This window comes from Macrobrachium rosenbergii, chromosome 23 (genome assembly GCF_040412425.1).
Source record: "Macrobrachium rosenbergii isolate ZJJX-2024 chromosome 23, ASM4041242v1, whole genome shotgun sequence".
Lineage (NCBI taxonomy): Eukaryota > Metazoa > Arthropoda > Malacostraca > Decapoda > Palaemonidae > Macrobrachium > Macrobrachium rosenbergii.
In genome coordinates, this window is record NC_089763.1 from 35,619,062 (window position 1) to 35,640,597 (window position 21,536).

A 21,536-nucleotide genomic window follows, 5' to 3' on the forward strand; every position below is an offset into this window, starting at 1 on the left:
CTTTTTTTTTTTTTTTTTTTTACGCTCAGATGCGTCATCTCATCCTGACGCAAATGGCATAACCCGGAAACAGCGCCACCCAGTCTGAACCTGTCATAACCGTGTTATGGTTCGTATTAGTCAAGATGACGTCATCAGATTGGTTCGGGTACACCCCCTTGCCAAAATAAACCGTGGCACAACAGATTGCACTGATGATGATACTTGGCGTTGTTTCTCAGATGTTCCTCAGTCTTATAGTGTTGTTTCTCAGATGGTCTACAGTCCTAGAGTTGTTTCGAAGGTGATCTGCAATCGTGTAGTGTTGTTTCTCAGAGGATCTTGAATCCTAGTTCTGTTTCTCAGATGTTTCTCAGTTGTTCTTCAGTCCTAGCGTTGTTTCTCAGATGGTCTTTAATCCAGTGCTGTTTTTCAGATGTTTCTCAGATGGTCTCAGGTCCTAGTATTGTTTCACAGACGTTCTTCAGTCCAAGTGTTGGTTCTCAGATGTTCTCCAATCCTTTAGTGTTGTTTCTCAGAAGTTACTCAGTTCATTTTGTTGTTTCTCAGATGGTCTTCAGTCTTATCGTGTTGTTTCTCTGATGTTCTTCAGATTCAGTGTTGTTTCTCGGATTGTCTTCAGTTCTAGTGTTGTTTCTCAGATGTTCTTCAATCCTAGTCCTGTTTATCAGAACCTAGTGTTGTTTCTCAAATGGTCTGCAATCATAGTCCTGATCCTCAGAACCTAGTGTAGTTTCTCAGATGTCTTTAATCCTAGTGTTGTTTCTCAGATGTCTTTCAATCCCAGTGTTGTTTCTCAAATGAACTTTACAGCCCGTATCAGAAACCCCGACTGTTATGGCGGACGCTGCGTCTTTGTTTAACGTTAAGCCTTAGGAAAACAGAGAAGACTCGATCATTGAAAGCAGAGAGAGTAATGAATGCATGAATAAATAAATGAATGAACGAACAGGCGTTAGGAGGCATCTTATCAGAGTTTCTCTGTTGTGTTTAAGATCCTGTTTACCTTTCGCGTTCGTTCAAAACGTAGCGCAGCTATACCGTTGAATATCGAATGGTTGGGGGGAGGGTTGAGCGTTCTTTGTGGGAGAAAGTCAACAGACGAAGTTGGCTGTGTTTTCTTTGTGTGCGTTTTTTTTTTTTTTTTTTTTTTTTTTTTTTTTTCTTCAGCAGTGTCTTTGTGGTCTGTTAAAAAATGTCTTGATATCTGGTTTACCTTTTTCCTTGATTATATTTTTTTTGGGTGTTTTATACCCACGTTTTTCAATATATGGGTTGAACAGTTTTCAGTATTGTTAAATAGGTAGCACGAGAGAGAGAGAGAGAGAGAGAGAGAGAGAGAGAGAGAGAGAGAGAGAGAGAGAGAGAGAGAGAGAAAATCTTATTACCGCACCGGGGTTACAAATGAAATCAATTAACCAAGAATATATACAAATGTTTTTATATGAAATATATATATATATATATATATATATATATATATATATATATATATATATATATATATATATATATATATATATATATATATATATATACACACACATCAGCGCCTAAACACTGAACCCCAAATAAATACATACACAACCCAGGCTCTGCAACTGGCGAAGCCAGCCTCCTAAACACCAACAAACATTTTGGACCATTACACCTCTGAGAGAGTCCACATCTCAAACTTAGACTCGCATGCGTCACGGCGTTTTAATCAAGGAGAAGGTCAATAGGGATACCAAAAGGTACCTCCTGCTGGAGTGTCGGACCTTCGTCGCTCTGAATTGGGTCTTAATCAGGACCCACTAAACCCAAGGGTTCCTCGTGCCTCGACAATTGGAGTTAATTAAAGGTAGACGCCGCTCGCCCGGGTTTTTGTGGGTCGGAAGATAAAGAGATGTGAATGAGAACTCATTTGCATTTTGGACAAGGATGAGTGTGATGGTGATAAAGTTATTGACATTGGAGGTTATGGTGGTGATGGAGTTAATGACGAATGGTTATAGTGGTGATAAAGTTAATGAGAAAAGGTTATAGTGGTGATAAAGTTAATGACATTGGAGATTATGGCTGTGATAAAGTTAATGACAAAAGATTATTATGATGATAAAGTTAATGACAAAAGATTATAGTAGTGATAAAGTTAATAACATTCAAGATCGCAGTGATGATGAAGTTAATGACATTGAAGACTATAGTGGTGATAAAGTTCATGACATTGAAGATTATAGTGGTGATAAAGTTAATGACATTAAAGATTATAGTGGTGATAAAGTTGATATTGAGACATACCATTGATGATAACAGCTACGCATTTTGGGAAGGGTGAGTGTGATTGTGATAAAGTTAATGACATTGGAGATTATACTGGTGATAAAGTTATTGATTTCTAAGATTATGCCGGTGGTAAAGTTGATAACAAATACATAACAGTAGTGATAAAGGTGACCTCAAGGAGAGTGTGATGGTATAAAGTTATTGACATCAAAGATTATACTGGTGGTAAAGATGGCAACAAAGACATAGCAATGATGATAAACTTGATTCTCAGGAGTGTGTGAGTGTGTGATGATAAAGTTATTGACATTAAAGATTATATTAGTGATAAAGTTGATAGTGAGACACAGCAATGGTGATAATGTTGACCTTCAGGAGAGTGTTGTTATGATGATAAAGTTACTGACAATAAAGATTATTTTGGTGATAAAGTTGATAATAAATTTGATAAAAAAGAATATTTTTAGGTGAATGTAAAATTTTCCCCTTTATTTAAGGATAACTCTGTAACGTAGGTAGTGTCGTCAGTGCACCTCATGCGGTGCACTGTAGACATTTCTTAAGATTGTTTGCAGCGTCCCTTCGGCCTATAGCTGCAACCCCTTTCATTCCTTTTACTCTACCTCCGTTCATATTCTCTTTCTTCTACCTTACTGTCCACACTCTCCCAACAATTGATTTATAGTGCAACTGCTTAGAGGTTTTCCTCCTGTTACACCTTTCAAACCTTTCTCCATCAATTTCCCTTTCAGCGCTGAATGACCTCATAGGGTCCCATCGCTTGGCCTCTGGCTTAAATTCTATATTCTATTCTATTCTGTGACGTAGGTGGTACTCAGGAACTTTCTTTTGCACATCAGGGTCCTATAATCATACCAGTTTTGGAAGTTTTATCATCGAAATTGTCTAAACCATTCAGTGTCCAAATGGAGGAGAATCTAAGCTTAAGAATGATACGACCGGATATGAACAATCGATTGTAAATATCTCGACTGTCATTTATGATGAATTACTTGACAGATACAAGTGTCAGAACCAAATACTCTGGGTACATTTGCCGGTAGATAATGATAGAATTATGATGATGCGTAACTTTGAGGAATAATAATAATAATAATAATAATAATAATAATAATAATAATAATAATAATAATAATAATGAAACTCAAAGTTGGTTATCTTCACTGATATATATATATATATATATATATATATATATATATATATATATATATATATATATTATATATATATATATGTATATATATATATATATATATATATATATATATATATATATATATATATATATATATATATATATATATATATGTATATATATATATGTATATACATGTATATATATAATAATATATATATATATATATACATATATATATATATATATATATATATATATATATATATATATATATATATATATATATATATATATATATACATATATGTATTAACATTTTTGCAACATGCTGTCTTACTTCCGCACCCTGGGTTTATCGTCAAGAAGAAGAAGAGTGGGTTAGATCTCCCGTTGGCAGCTGTTCCGCCCATATCGGTCCCTTAGGCGTGACATATCGCCGCCCTAAAACGTGTTTATCCTCTGACCCGTCTTGCGCTAATTGAATCTGAAAAAGCCTTCTTATGAATGGGTACCCACCGCCGTTCCGTAAGAGATTAGCGGAGAGCGGTTCAGGGCGTCTATAGAGCGGGTGGTGTTATCGCTGCTTTCTCTCTCTCTCTCTCTCTCTCTCTCTCTCTCTCTCTCTCTCTCTCTCTCTCTCTCTCTCTCTCTCTGTGTATACATATATGTTTAAATATATTTAAAAATATTTACATATATGCATATATATTTATTATACACACATATGTGTATATACATACATATGTCACATATATACATATGTGTATATGTATGTATATATACATATATACATATATACACATATATGATGTGTATATATATGTGATATATATATATACACACACATATGTATATATATATATACACATATATGTATATATGTATATATATATATATATATATATATATATATATATATATATATATATATATATATATATATATATATATATATATATATATATATATATATTGGCACGAGTAAGTCGGTGGGACAGGCAATCTTCAGCCCCCCTTTTTGCCCAGGGCCGAAAAAAAAAAACGGGAAGAGACGAAGGAAGGTTTGGTCTTATAGCCACCAAGGAAACGAAACCAGCCTCTTGAATGAAACAAATGGCTCATGAGCGAGGAAGGAAACACAAAATCCAGAAGAAAATCCCAAAGCTTGGAAGTAGATGGGGAGAGAGAGAGAAGTACTCAATGAACCATGTATTCCAAAGTGGAGTACCGATTTCCAGGGTCCATAGAATTTCTTCTCTAGGCAATTTTTTTTGGCCTATTGCTCAAGTCTTAATGTTACAAAGGATGAATAAAATGCGCTAGTTAACGAAGGAATAGGTATTTATAATGGAAAACTTACTATCTTTAAATTTGACACTTTCAGTTTTCTTTAAAAGAAAACTATTCGGATGGATTTGTCTGTCCGTCCGCACTTTTTCTGTCCGCCCTCGGATCTTAAAAACTACTGAGGCTAGAGGGCTGCAAATTGGTATGTCGATCATACACCCTCCAATCATCAAACATACCAGCCTGCAGCCCTCTAGCCCCAGTAGTTTTTATTTTAACCAATGTTAAAGTTAGCCATAATCATGCGTCTGGCAACGCAACAACACAGTCCACCAAGGCAGGCTGAGAATTTCATGGGCCGCGGCTCATACAGCATTATACCGAGACCACCGAAAGATCTACTTTCGGTGGCCTTGATTATATGCTGTACAGAAAACTCGATGGCGCCGAAGAAACTTCGGCGCATTTTGTACTTGTTTTATGGTAAAAGAGAAATAAATATAGGCAAACAAAGTAAAAACACTAGAAATGCCTCAATAAAACGAGCGAGTATTGAAACCCGTGTGGTGTAAAAGGGATTATTATAGTTGCATTTTAAATCATTCAATGGAGATTTTAAAATGGATTAAAACCGGAGCCTTCTATTACGCCCAGTTCGGCTAACTGCATGTGTATGTTTGTATGTATGTATGCATTTAATTCATTTACTCTGTGGATGTATGTAATGCATTTTATGTATGTATGTATGGATTTAATTTACTGTATGTATGTATGTGTGTATATATGTTTAATTGCATTCATTTAATGAATGTAGCCTATGTATGTATGTATATATTTTTGTATGTATGTATTTAAGTCATTTAATGTATGCATTCATTTAATATACGTAGGTATTTAAGGCTTTTAATGTATGTATTTAATTCATCTGGTATGTATACATATGTATGTATTTAATTCATTTAATTAGTGTATGTATTTATGTTTATATGAATATATGCATTTAATGCGTTTAATGTTTGTATGTATGGATTTTATTCATTTAATTATTGTATATATTAATTCATTTAATTGGTGTATGTATGTATTTTATTAATTTAATTAGTGTATGTATTATATGAATGTATGCATTTCATGCATTTAATATATACAGTATATGTATATATATGTATGTATGTATGTGTGTATGTATGTATGTATGTATGTATGTATGTATGTATGTATGTAGCTACACGCAATATATTTTCCCCAAGCGAAAGAAAATATCTGCCGCATGCGTATTACATCAGGCATACAATTAAAAACAATGATAAATCAAGATTATCTACAAAGGTCACGAAAATGAATGCATGGAAAAAAAATGGCGGAGCAAATTAAGATAAGAAAGATAGCAGATTAACTATGAGCTGAGTGGGCATGAAATTTAGTGCTTTGGTAGTTATTATTGATGGGGGGGGAGAGAGAGAGAGAGAGAGAGAGAGAGAGAGAGAGAGAGAGAGAGAGAGAGAGAGAGAGAGAGAGAGACTTTCGATTCATTCTGTAATAATAATAATAGTAATAATAATAATGATAATAATAGAATATAATGCTGGAATAGTTATTGTTATTGAGAGAGAGAGAGAGAGAGAGAGAGAGAGAGAGAGAGAGAGAGAGAGAGAGACTTTCGACTCATTCTGTAATAATAATAATAATAATAATAATAATAATAATAATAATAATAATAATAATATGGTGCTTGAATAGTTATTGATGAGAGAGAGAGAGAGAGAGAGAGAGAGAGAGAGAGAGAGAGAGAGAGAGAGAGAGAGAGAGAGAGAGAGAGAAAGTCGACTCTGATAATAATAATAATAATAATAAGAATAATAATAATATGGTACTTAAATAATTTACTTATTGATGGCTAGAGAGAGAGAGAGAGAGAGAGAGAGAGAGAGAGAGAGAGAGAGAGAGAGAGAGAGTTGAGAGAGATAAAGTTGATAATAATAATAATAATAATAATAATAATAATAATAATAATAATAATAATAATAATAACAAATGCTATCTACTTTTGGTGAGCCACAGCATGTAATAAACGAGATTTTTTTTTTTTTTTTTTGCCAACAGCTGGAAGAAGCACTGACTCGCCTCGGATTCGTGCGAGTAGCATTTATCTAATCTTGAAAGACATAATTCCCAGCATTTTTGCTTGTTAATGTCGGATAATTGTTCATGTATTGTAAAAGAGGGTCATATTGCAAGTAACTTTAATGTCACGACTTTTTGTTGTAAACGTGTATTAAATGGGCGTTGAGTGCAAGAATGGCTACTGCGCTCTCTCTCTCTCTCTCTCTCTCTCTCTCTCTCTCTCTCTCTCTCTCTCTCTCTCTCTCTCTCTGATGATTTAAGACTCCTCTACTTGACCAAGTTCATTTCTTTCAGAGAATGCTATCTATATCTGTATATATATATATATATATATATATATATATATATATATATATATATATATATATATATATATATATATATATGTATATGATATATATATATATAATATATGTATATATATATATATATATAATATATATATATATATATTATATATATATATATATATATCTATATATATATATATATATATATATATATATACACATACACATATATATATATATATATATATATATATATAGTGTATATATATATATATATATGTGTTTGTTCATGTGTGTGTATATATATATATATATATATATATATATATATATATATATATATATATATATATATATATATATATATTGATATGTATATATATTATTTATTTATTTATTTATTTATTTATTTATTTTTATTTATTATCCATAATAATAATAATAGACTAAGAAATATTTTACCATGTTTTCCCCTTAAAGATTTTAGTCTTTACAGATTTTGCCAACCCTGAAGAAAACTTACAGCATTTATCATGAAAGGGGTTTTCAATTCCATGCCCCAAAATAACAATGGCCAAACTCACGCGATGTTTCATAACGTAGGCTTGATTGTCTTGAGTTTTTTTTTTTTCCGCACCACACAAAGGCAGCGCAGAGTCGGCATTTGCAGCCGACATGTTGTTTTGTCAACATCAAATTCACTTCGTTTGTAGTTGCAAATACACAGAAGGTTAACGAGGAAACCGTGATAGAGGCACAGGACCAAATCTAGACAAGAAAGATTGTTGTGTGTGTTAAGATTTGTTGTGAAAGTCGTGGGAAAACAAGTAAAAAATGCGCCGAAGTTTCTCTGGCGCAATCGAGTTTTCTGTACAGCCGCTACAGTTTATAATCAAGGCCACTGAAAATAGATCAATCTTTCGGTGGTCTCGGTATAATGCTGTATGAACCGCGGCCTATGAAACTTTAACTACGGCCCGGTTGTGGCCTGGCCTATATCGTTGCCAGACGCACGATTATGGCTAAATTTAACCTTAAATAAAATAAAAAGACTACTGAGGCTAGAGGGCTGCAATTTGCTATGTTTGATGATTAGAAGGTGGATGATCAACATGCCAATTTGCAGCACTTCTAGCCTCAGTAGCTTTTAAGATCTGAGGGTGGACAGAAAAAGTGCGGACAGAAAAAAGTGCGGACGGACAGACAAAGCCGGCACAAAGATTTTCTTTTCAGAAAACTAAAAAGGTGAGAAATATGGAGATACGTTGCAGTAGTAAAAAGGCCCTTATTAAAATTCGAGGCCATTTCAAAATCTGACCTCTCGTTTCAAATCAAGACGCCAACATGTGGTCCAATTTTTGCCATAATCCACCCACCAGATTTCATGAAATCCTGGTAACAAACGCCACAAACCGACAAACAAACAAACAAACTGAGCCAGTAATATGATTTTCCTTGTCCAGGAGGTTTGCGATGCCCTAAAATGTTTAATCAACAAACAGATCCCGTTGGGGCGGTAGTTCCGTCAGTGCACCTCATGCGGTGTACTGTAGGCATTACTTAAGATTCTTTGCAGTGCCTTCGACCCCTAGCTGCAATCCCCTTCGTTCCTTTTACCGTACCTCCTTGCATATTCTCTTTCTTCCATCTTCCTGTCCACCTTTTCCTAATAACTGATTCATAATGCAACTGCTTTGAAGTTTTCCTCCTGTTACACCTTTCAAACTTTTACTGTCAATTTCAATTTCAGCGCTGAATGACCTCATTGGTCCCAGTGCTTGGCCTTTGGCCTAAATTCTTATATTCATTTCAATTCAATTCAGTAGACAGAGAGCCTGAATGTTGCTTAAAATGGCATTGCACTACTAAACTCTCATTTTCTTAACCCAGTCCTTCCCTCTTTCGAGGAATATATAGGTTATAACAACCATTTTTATGCGAGAAATAAAAACTGCTAGAAAAAATATGAAACATCTGTCTCTTAAAGAATCTAGGACAGTTTGTCCAAGATAAAGAGATCGCGAATTGTAAAGGTCTGTGTGGTCAAGAGAGAGAGAGAGAGAGAGAGAGAGAGAGAGAGAGAGAGAGAGAGAGAGAGAGAGAGAGAGAGTTGTATCAACAGGAGTTACGTGATACAATCTGGCGTGGCTGTCGCTGGGATGTTTGTGCTTGTAATTGTAGATCAGAATGTTAATTGCCCTTAAGCAAGTACTTATTCTTGTGGAGGGAGTCTATGTGTGTATATGTATGTATGTATGTATGTATGTATATATATATACATATATATATACATATATATATATATATATATATATATATATATATATATATATATATGTATATATATATATATATATATATATATGCTTATATATAACACAACACACACATACAGATATATATATATATATATATATATATATATATATATATATATATATATATATATATATATATATATATATATGTGTGTGTGTGTGTGTGTGTGTGTGTGTGTGTATGTGTGTGTATATGTATGGCCAACTTAAATAATTTGCTGATTCAGGCCTGGATCTAATTTAAAGTTATCTAGCGTCAGATCGTTCATTAATTGCACTGACTTGCCACATTCGGTAAAATTGCAAGTGCAGACGCAACTTGAGAAGAAAACACAAGACTGGATTTCACAATCTAAAATTTTCTTTTCAGAATGAAATAATTTTTAAGTGTATTCTAAATTAAAATGAACAAAAAGCTATCGATAAAAAAGAAATGAAATCATTAAATACTAATAAAATTTGAAAAAACTGATTCTCAAGAACGGACACTCCAAAATATGTCTTAATAAGGAATTGGGAATCGCAAAATGCAAAAAAAGCTACAAACTCAAGAAAAAACGAGATGGACCCGTCAAAAATTTTTTAAAGATGATGAATAATTGCCATCCTCCTCAAGCGAACTGACTCATAAAACACCAAAAGCAGAAAGCAATATAAAACAGAAAAGAAAAACACACAATCTTGCTTACGAAACTCGTCAAAACTGAAGGCTTTGAAAACCACATGACGTCCTGAAATCGGGGTAGTTGGAAATCCGTGTTTACCCAGCGCTTTATAGCTGGCACGCAAACACAGAGGGACGAGAAAGCGTCGAAAGACGCAAATAGCGATGACGCCCCCTTCAGAGGGCACGGGAGTGACCGCCGTGACATTGGCATCAAAAGAGGGCAGTCGCGCCCACCGCGACCTTTGGAAGCTAGTAAGGGTAAGGCCGGGGTCAGTCACCCTCCAGTTTAGATGCGTCGTTTGTGACAATCGGGTTCGTCCTGTCATTTGGCCTCAAGTGGGCTTTGTTTCTGGGGAACTGGGAGGAATTTTAGCTTTCTATTTTAGAAAACAGGGAGCGATTCATGTTTACCTTTAATTGCTTTGTCTGGGGAATTGGGAGTGATTTTTATGTCTTGCTTGGAATTCTCTTGGGGAATTCTGTGAGCGATTTTTGTCTGTTACTTAACTTTCTTTTGGGAAATTGAGACTGACTTTTATGTCTTGCTTGACTTTCTCTTGGGGAATTGTGAGAGTTCTGTCTGGTTTTGTCTTTCTTTTGGGGTATTGGTAGTGATTTTTATGTCTTGCTTGAATTTCTCTTGGGGAATTACTGTGAGCGATTTCTGTCTTATTTAACTTTATTTTGGGGAATAGATTGATTTATGTCTTGCTTAGCTTTCTTTTGGGAACTGAGACGTCCGTGTCTGGTTTTGACTTTCTTTTGGGGAATTGAGATTGATTTATGTCTTGCTTAGCTTTCTTTTGGGGAACATAGATTTCTGTCTAGTGTTTGACTTCCTCTTGGGAAATTCTGTGAGAGTTTTGTCTGTTACCTTTCTCTTGGGGAACAGATTTATTTCTTGCTTAGCTTTCTTTTGGGAACAGACATTTCTGTCTAGTGTTTGACTTTCTCTTGGGGAATTGTGAGAAATTTCTGCCTTACTTAATTTTTGGGGAATTGAGATTGATTTTGTCTTGCTTAGCTTTCTTTTGGGGAACAGACAGATTTCTGTGTTTAGTGTCTTTTTCTTGGGAAATTCTGAGATTTCTGTCTGTTACCTTTCTTTTGGGGAGCTGAGTGATTTATGCCTTGCTTAGCTTTCTTTTGGGGAACTGAGACAGACTTCTATGTATAGTGTTTGACTTCCTCTTGGGGAATTGTGAGAGTGTTCTGTCTCTTGATTAACTTTCTTTTGGGGAACTGAGATTGATTTATGTCTTGCTTAGCTTTCTTTTGGGAAAGAAACAGATTTCTATGGATAGTGTCTGACTTTCTCTTGGGGATTTCTGTGAAAGATTTTGTCTGTTATTTAACTTTCTTTTGGGGAACAGACATTTCTATCTAGTGTTTGACTTTCTCTTGGGGAATTGTGAGAAATTTCTGTCTCTGTTGCTTAACTTTCCTTGAGGGAATAAGATGAAATTTTATCAATATCTTAGTTTATTTTCTTTTGGGGGAAAGTGAGAGGGAAAGTCATCCTTCCCTTACTTGACTTATTGTACGGGAATGGAAGAGAAAGTACATGTGCATATTACTTGACTTTACTTTTTGGAGAATTTCGAGATACTTATGTCTCTTATCAAACTTTCTTTTTATTTAGTGAACTGGAAAATATTCACAGAAAAATTCCTCACTTTCTCTTGAGTTCCTTCTGGGGAATTAGGAGGGGACACATGTCTCCTATTTCACTTTCTTTTGGGAACGAGTAGAAAGTCCCTTTGATCACGGTCAGGCTTTCTCTTGGAGAAAGGGGGGAAAAGTTCAGTTTCCTTACACTCATTACTCTCTCACTCTACTGACTTATTTCTTGCACCAAAATGCCTTGGTTTATTAAAAGTTAATACACCTTTTTTTATATATTTTTTTTCAGAGAACAGAATTATCAAGAAGAAAAATATGAGCCTTGAGTCATTTAAATTTTCTTGTTTTTCCAGATTAATGAACCCAGAAGAGGCCACTAGGGGGACTGACGTCACATCCTATTACGTAAAGAGTTGGCTTCGCAAATCACTCGCATATGTCACTTATGAGTAAGCAAGTAAGTGCTTGTGCATATTTTACATGTGATATTTTTCCTTAGCACGTAGCCCTTAATCTTTTGAGGCCAAGTTCCAACAGATGATGGAGACATTTATTTATATTGCACACACACAAATACACACATATCTATATATGTATATAAATATGTACATATGCATGTGTAAGTATATGTATGTATGTATGTATGTATAAATATGTATATATGCATGTGTAATATATATGTATATATGTATATATATATATATATATATATATATATATATATATATATATATATATATATATATATATATATATATATATATATATATATATAATATATTGACCTGTCCCGAGTGTTTTAAGATGGTTAAATCTTGTAGGGAGACCGGAAGACGATAGGTTGATGAAAAAATTGTATAATTCGGAAGTATTGACAGGAAGGAGGATAGGAATATCTGACAAGGGATTAGATAGATGGAGTGAAAGAGGTTTTAGAAAGAGGGATTCTGTATATCCAGGGAGCGAGAGAGTGTATGTAAGATAGGAGGTGAGGGACGCAGTGTTAATGAACTTTTTTCTTAGGTTTATGGAGGTTCACAGAATGGCTTGTGTTGTGGAAGTTTTCTGTACAGGGATTACATCCACGATTCGGCAATTTTACGTGTGAATGTGACAGTGATCACATTTGCTCCTTTTTTTCGGGAGCCACCCACTGTTAGGAACCACGAAGGGGGCGAGGGTTAGTGCCATCAGTGCACCTCATGCGGTGCACTGTAGGCATTACTTAAGGTTCTTTGCAGCGTGCCTTCTTAAGGCCCCTAGCTGCAACCCCTTTCGTTCCTTTTACTGTACCTCTTTTCATATTCTTTTTCTTCCATCTTACTTTCCACCTTCTCCTAACAATTGATTCTTAGTGCAACTTTCTACTCCCAATTTCCGTTTCAGCGCAGAATGACCTCATTGGTGCCAGTGCTTGGCCTTTGGCCTAAATTCGATATTCAATTCAATTCAGTTCAAATCACACCGTAAGGAAAAAGACTTATGTTTTCTATGCGAAACTGAAATAGTACCTAGATTTGTAGTCTCGTTTCCACATGGTAACTTTCCCGAGGCGTTGCTCCGAGCAATGCAGATTTCTGTCCTTCCCTTTGACCTTCGAAGGTCAAGAAAATGCAATTCAGTCTTTATTACGCATCTCTCTCTCTCTCTCTCTCTCTCTCTCTCTCTCTCTCTCTCTCTCTCTCTCTCTCTCTCTCTCTCTCATATCTACATATTTCATGCTTGCATGTACTTGAGTTCATTCTTGGTTATATTTTCTCTCTCTCTCTCTCTCTCTGATCATTTTTCCTCTTCGTGCGGTTGAGAAAATGCCATTTAATCTTTATTACGTCTCTCTCTCTCTCTCTCTCTCTCTCTCTCTCTCTCTCTCTCTCTCTCTCTCTCTCTCTCTCTGTCTTATCTACTACACATTTCATGTTTGCATGTACTTGAGTTCATTCTTGATTATATTCTCTCTCTCTCTCTCTCTCTCTCTCTCTCTCTCTCTCTCTCTCTCTCTCTCTCTCTCTCTCTCTCTCCCGTGATAATTTTTCCCTTTTCGTCCGGTCAAGGAAACTCAATTTAATCTTTATTAAGTTTCTCTCTCTCTCTCTCTCTCTCTCTCTCTCTCTCTCTCTCTCTCTCTCTCTCTCTCTCTCTCTCTCTCTCTCTCTCTCTCCTTAACAATTTTTCCTCTCGTCCGGCAATTCGGTTGCAAATTGCACTGCAGAATTATGCAATTAAACCCGGAATGCAAATGCGTAAAAATGGGCGAGGGAGATTTAATTTGTTGTCTGAAATTTCACAGACTTTTTATTCTCTGTATTCCATTTTTCTTTATTAATCTCTCTCTCTCTCTCTCTCTCTCTCTCTCTCTCTCTCTCTCTCTCTCTCTCTCTCTCTCTCTCTCTCTCAGTTTATATAATAGGTTAATGTTTTTTTGACGTGGTCAAAATGAAAAATTGAATAGCGTATACATTATGGTTGGGCATAATTATAATCTGAGATGTCTTTTTCATTAAGAGATACTAACAAATGCTTTGCAGGAGAGAGAGAGAGAGAGAGAGAGAGAGAGAGAGAGAGAGAGAGAGAGAGAGAGAGAGAGGATAAGACGAATTACTCTAATTGACTTTTATAACTTAGAATACACATCATTCATTAATCTCCCATCTTTTGCAAATCCCAAATCATTCATATTGTAAATGAAGATAGATGAATAACGATGAATAAACTTAACATAGGTCGCGCACGTTTTATTGAATTAGAAAATAATAATTAAATTAAAAGAATATTCCAGGTAATGCCATTAACAAGTACAAATAGAAATTTATGGAGATTATACCAGTTAGGAAACATGGTTTTAAAACGTTAATGATGATTATTCTGATGAGTATGTAGGTATCCAGGGGAAAAGTCAGGCAAATAAAGTAATTAGAAGTTTCGTGATTTTTGGAAGGAACCAGGAGGTAAGATAAACGTATCTCATACGAAACCAAACCGAGAGCTTTTGGTTACTAACGCAAGAATGAAACCCAATTAAACCAAAGCCGTTATGGCACATCTCACACAAAACCAAACCAAACAATTACGTGGAATATGTCTCTCAGGACATATCAAACGAAACTAATAGATTAATTACTTTTATTATTTCTGATTCTCTGTAGGGTGGTAGTGCCGTCAGTGCGCCTCACGTGGTGCACTGTAGGCATTACTTATGGGTTTTTGCAGCGTCCCTTCAGCCCCTTTTACTGTACCTCCGTTCATATTATCCTTCTTCCATCTTACGTTCCACCCTCTCTAACAATCGTTTCATATCTACAGCAAAAGGTTTTCCTCCCGTTACACCTTTCAAACCTTCTTACTGTCAATTTCCCTTTCTGCGCTGAGTGACCTCATAGGTCCCAGTGCTTGGCCTCTGGCCTAAATTCCATATAGTCTATTCTGTTATGTTTAGCAGGTCAGTAACCCTGGCTAAACGAGCTTTATTCAGTTACACGTCTCTAAATAAATACGACATGACTCCCTCACTTCACTAGACACGCTGAGTCGATTCATATTTACAGCATAGCTCATGGGTTGCTGATTGGAGCTATTAATAGATTATTTTTCGTGGGGCCGAGTACCTTGCAGTCACGAGGTGCTACAAGGAGGGGATGATGGAGTGAGAGAGAGAGAGAGAGAGAGAGAGAGAGAGAGAGAGAGAGAGAGAGAGAGAGAGGAAAAACGAGGTGTGATTTGGATATAGAGAGAGAGAGAGAGAGAGAAGGAAAGAGATTATAAAGAGGTGTAATATGAATACAGAGAAAGAGAGAGAAGGAGTGAGATATGGAGAGACAGAGAGGAGGGGGAGAGAAATGGGGGAAATGAGGTGGTGTAATATGGAGAGAGATAAGAGAGAGAGAGAGAGAGAGAGAGAGAGAGAGAGAGAGAGAGAAATGAATAAAAAGAAAACTGAAAGAGAGAGAAAGGGGAGAAATGAGGTGTAATATGGATATATATAAAGAGAGAGAGAGAGAGAGAGAGAGAGAGAGAGAGATGAAAAGAAAACTGAGAGAGAGAGAGAGATAATAGGTGAAGAAAATAAAGAGAAGAGAGAGAGAGAGAGAGAGAGAGAGAGAGAGAGAGAGAGAGAGAGAGAGACGAAGAACCTCTCGTGAAAAAAAAAGAAGAAGACATCTCGAGTTCCTTCTACTTCAAGAGGCTCGTCTCCGTCGCTACGAGATATTAAACATGACCTTTCTCATCACGCTGAAGTCCATCAGAGCTACACTTGATGTCATTAGGGGTTATATGAAGTCTTTGTTGGGCATCGTTGGAAGTAATAGAGAATCTATGATGTCATTTTAAGAATATGAGATCTCTCTAAGGGGGTACTGCATATATAAATCGACTCTTTGGAAGGCCAGAGACTTTATAGAAGCTATAGGAACTGTATGACGATTCTATATTTAAAAGTATATGACGGATATATGGTGACGAATAAATGATGGAATTAAAATTAAATTGTGTATTTAAAAGTATGATGAATATATGTTGGAATAATTAAAAGTATGTGACGAATATATGATGGAATAATTAAAAGTATATGACGAATAGGTTGTGGAATTAAAAGTATGTGATGAATATAATGTGGAATTAAAAGTATATGACGGCTTTATGTTGGAATTAAAAGTATATGTCGAATATATGGTGGAATTAAAAGTATATGACGAATATATGGTGGAATTCAAAGTATATGATGAATATGTTGTGGAATTAAAAGTATATGGCGGTTTTATGGTGGAATTAAAAGTATATGTCGAATATATGGTGGAATTTAAAGCTTTATGTTGGAATTAAAGTATATCGAATATTGGTGGAATTAAAAAAAGTATATGGTGGAATTAAAAGTATATGATGAATATGTTGTGGAATTAAAAGTATATGGCGGTTTTATGGTGGAATTAAAAGTATATGACGAATATATGGTGGAATTAAAAGTATATGACGAATATTTGATGGAATTAAAACTATATGACAAATATATTGTGGTGTTAAAAGTATATTGCGGTTTTACGGTGGAATTAAAAGCATATGGCGGTTTTATGCTGGACTTTAAAGTATAGGACGCATAGATGCTATAATTAAAAAGTATATTGCGGTTTTATGGTGGAATTAAAAGTATATGACGAATATATGGTGGAATTAAAAGTATATGGCGGTTTTATGGTGGAATTAAAGTATATGACGCATATATGGTATAATTAAAAGTATATGGCGTTTTATGGTGGAATTAAAAGTATATGACGAATATATGGTGGAATTAAAAGTATATGATGAGTATATATTGGAATAAAAAGTATATAACGAATATATGGTGGAATTAAAAGTATACGACGGATGTATGGTGGAATTAAGGGTATATGGCAGTTTTATGGTGGAACTAAAAGTATATGACGAATATAAGGTGGAATTAAAAGCATATGATGGTTTTATGGTGGAATTCAAAATATATGACGAATATGTGGTGGAATTAAAAGTATATGACGAACATAATGTGGGAAATGAAAATAAAGTGGCTACAGTAGAAATGGGTCCATTTTCAAGCACTTTCTACCCACACTCCATCTGACCCACAATATCGCATTGATGAAATCTCGTCCACGAACATAAAAGTTACACAATGGGGTCCATGTTGCTTTTTCAAGACAATGGTTTCAGTGTTTAGGCATAGCTAGTCCTTCAGATGTGTGTAGGGATACAGCATACGGAATGTAGAAGAATGTAAATTTGGTGTGTTTGAAATTTGCTGTATATATATTATATATATATATATATATATATATATATATATATATATATATATATATATATATATATATATATATATGTATATATAGTGAAATGTAAAAGATTAATATAATTATTGCCTAGGAATAAGAATGGAGTTTAAATATGTAATAAATAAAGATATAAACTGTAAAATAAGTAACGTGAAGGCTTGAAAACAGTAGTATATAATAATAAAAAATTTACAGAAGGAAAAAGTATAAAAGACTCATAAAAAATTACCATCATGAGAAATCCAAACCCAATACGCATCAGAACTACATAAAATATGAAATCACAAGAAATGAAAAATAAAAAAATACATTAAAAAACACTTTCTATTCAAACTGCGCAACTTTTTTTTTTTGTTAAGAATGTCCTCTGCTCTCGAATGGCGTCAGCACTTAAGGGATTATTTTCGCCGAACCAGATCTGAACAGTACCTTTCTCCCCGATGACGTCAGACCATTGTTTTTTTTTTTAGTAACGTTACGTCACGCTTCATAAGATCGTGGGCGTTACGCGTGGTTTTTCGTTATAGAGGTTGGGTGCGTCTTGATGTTATAGAGATTCGTTTATTGGAGTGTGGAAATATGGTTGAATATTTTGCGTGTGTGTGTGTGTGTGTGTGTGTGTGTGTGTTGTGTGTGTGTCTTTTGCATTGCATTACTTACAGAGATAACTAAAATTACATAGTGAACATTCTCTCTCTCTCTCTCTCTCTCTCTCTCTCTCTCTCTCTCTCTCTCTCTCTCTCTATATATATATATATATATATATATATATATATATATATATATATATTTTTAACACTTTTCCCATAGCTTCATCACACACTCTCTCTCTCTCTCTCTCTCTCTCTCTCTCTCTCTCTCTCTCTCTATGTATATATATATATATGTATATATATATATATATATATATATATATATATATATATATATATATATACAGATAGATAGATATAGATATATATTAACACTTTTCAGTATCCTCATCCACATTATTCATCACCAATTTCCACTACCTTCCTCATTTATCATTCATTTTTCAATTCACCTTCCAACCACACGAATCATCACCACCTTTGAAAGCGAAAAAAAAAAAAAAAATCCCACGCTCGGGAGTGAGTGAGTGAGTGACTCACCCGTTCACTCACTCCCTCAGCCACCTTGTCCCGCCTTGTCAATCAGTGCGCAGACGCGCTAAGCGGATATTATGCATGCGCAAGCACGCCAGCGGCAGGAACACAGATACACAAGGACGAATGCATCATGATTCGGGTCCTGGGAAGGTGCTTAGGGCAGCCAGTTGCAAAGCAAGACGTGATAAACGTCAGATTTCTTTTCTCCCTACGTCTTATGTTAGACTTTTTTTCCTTAGTCTTGTGATAGGTTTTTTTCTTCTACGTCTTGTGTTAGACTTTTTTCGTAAGTGTTTTGAAAGGCTTTTTTCTTCAGCGTCTAATGTTAGACTTTTCTTCCTACGACTTATGTTAGACTTTTTTTCCTAAGTCTTATGACAGGCTTTTTTCTTCATCGTCTTATGTTAGACTTTTCTTCCTGCGTCTTATGTTAGACTTTTTTCCCTAAGTCTTATGAAAGGCTTAAGTCTTATGAAAGGCTTTTTCTTCATCTTTTTCAACTTTTTCTTATCTTAGACTTTTTCTTCAACGTCTTATGTTAGACTTTTCTTCCTACGTCTTATGTTAGACTTTTCTTCCTACGTCTTATGTTAGACTTTTTTCCTAAGTCTTGTGATAGGCTTTTTCCCTACGTCTTATGTTAGACTTTTTTCCTAAGTCTTATGATAGGTTTTTTCTTCTACGTCTTATGTTAGACTTTCCTAACTACGACTTCTATTAGACTTTCCCTCTTAGACTTTCTTCCATATATCTTATGTTAGACTTTTTTCTAAGTCTTATGATAGGCTTTTTTCTTCTACGTCTTATGTTAGACTTTTCTTCCTACGGCTTATGTCAGACTTTCCTTCTTGGACTTTTTTTCTACGTCCTATGTTAGACTTTCTTCCTACGTATCATGTTAGACTTTCTTCCTACGTCTTATGTTAGACTTTCTTCCTTCGTCTTATGTAAAACTTTTCTTCTTAGATGGAAAGACTTTCTTTCTTAGATTTTCTTCCTGCCTGGTGTTGTCTACGTCTGATGTTAGACTTTCTTCAGGCCTACGCTGTGATGTTAGACTTTCTTCCTGCGTCTGATGTTAGACTTTCTTCCTACATCTGATGTTAGACCTTCTTCCTACGTTTGATGTTAGACTTTCTTCCTACGTCTTATTTGAGACTTTCAGTTACGTGGATTATTTAGTAAGATTCCCCAGGCGTTGAATAAAAGTTGTACAAGAAATTAAGGAAAATAAAATTGATTTTAAGTTCAGTAGATACTCAATAATACTCTGATGCGCCAAGTAGCCTTTCTTTATAGCTAATATTCGTGTTTACTTATTTTTTATTATTTCTGCTGTCAGTTTATTCAGCTGTATTTATTTGCGGTTACGTGATCTCAAAAAATATAACACGCGCACTTGTCGTGCTGTGAGAATAATTTAGAATCCCGTTATGTTTGGAAATATATTAAAAACGCTAAAAGTCACTGCAGTTTCAAGACAAACTGGAAAATTACGAAAGCCAAGAGAGGAGAAAAACTAAACGCCTGAGGAGGAGACCAGTTGGTCTTGAAACTGTAGTGAATTTAAGCATTTTTAATATATTTCCAAAACGCAACGGGATTTCAGTGTATATCATCTCAGTTCTCCGTCTTTACGTTTGGGAAATCCGTTCTCAGTAAACCTGTTTAGAGAACCTTGTAAAATATCTCATCACCTTTCAGCAGCGTTGGATATTGTAAAATTTCTCTTAACTTTGCTTAGGATTTTGATACCTACGTGTAAATGCACAAACCGGTATTCATTATCCACTTCAGCGATTTAATCAAAAGAGTAAATTTTAAAAAGCCGCGTCACAAGAAGAAGATAAGTCTTTAAAACAAGCTTTAGCATTCCGCTGTCAATCTTTAGCACCAAGAAGCCAAAAATATTTGCGACACGAGCCTGAAATGAAGCAGCGCATGCGCCAACGTGCGTCATCAAATATGAATAACACGCCTCAGTCGAACAATGGAAAAGGCTTTGGGTTAACAAGGCGGCGGAGATCTCCCTCCACATAGCAACTGTTTGTCTGTACCTCCGCCGGGACGCTTTTGTTTACGAGACAAAAAGGGATTGTTTACGTATGGGAGGGGAAACAGCCCGCAAAATAGTGCATGGTCTCACTTCAAAGCCATTTATTTTTGGCAGTTCAGTTTTGGTCAGTTGCTAAACGATCCCCCGTTGAGTTTTTTTGTTTTTTTTTGTCAGTAAAACGCGTAGCCAATTTATGAAATTATGATTATGGATATCTTACTTCGAAGCCGTTTATTTTAGGAAGTTCAGTTTTCGCCAGTTACTAACTGAACATCATCATCTGAAAGAGTTTAAAGTCACTTCAAATTCAACGTCCACAGACTCTGCAGAATAGAATATCGAATTTAGGCCAGAGACCAAGCACTGGGACCTATGAGCTCATTCAGCGCTGAAACGGAAATTGACAGCAAGAAGGTCTGAAAGGTGTAACAGGAGGAAAACCTCAAAGCAGTTGCACTATAAAACAATTTTCAGGAGAGTGTTGATGAAAGTAAGATGGAAGAAAGAGATTATGAACGGAGGTACAGTAAAAGGAATTAAAGGGGGTGCAGCTAGGGGCCTAAGGGACGCTGCAAAGAACCTCCAGTAATGCATACAGTGCACTACATGAGGTACACTGACGGCACTACTCTCCTGCGGGTCACAGACTGTAAAACACCAAGGGTCACTGCAACTTCTGAGAAACCTGGACTGTCTAATGAAAGTGGCAGCGAGTCACAATGAGACGTAAAAGCCAGCAAGCATAAGAGAGGTTGTCCAAGGACAACCTGCGTCTTAATCCTATCGCGAGATAGCCGTTTTTCTTTGGGT

General features: G+C 35.3%; 1 protein-coding gene across 3 annotated transcripts in view; it reads right to left on the reverse strand.

Annotated features, from left to right (window-relative positions):
* Positions 1 to 21,536, reverse strand: part of LOC136851496 (uncharacterized) — a 98,907-nt gene that overhangs the window by 11,748 nt on the left and 65,623 nt on the right. Inside the window, exon 1 of one of the 3 annotated variants that reach the window (XM_067125630.1) lies at positions 10,139 to 10,457. The exons of the other annotated variants lie outside the window; for them this stretch is intronic. Within the exon in view, the coding sequence (XP_066981731.1) occupies positions 10,139 to 10,442 (304 nt within the window). The 5' untranslated portion in view covers positions 10,443 to 10,457. Of the gene's footprint in view, positions 1 to 10,138; positions 10,458 to 21,536 lie in introns of those variants that run through there. 3 annotated transcript variants of the gene reach the window in all.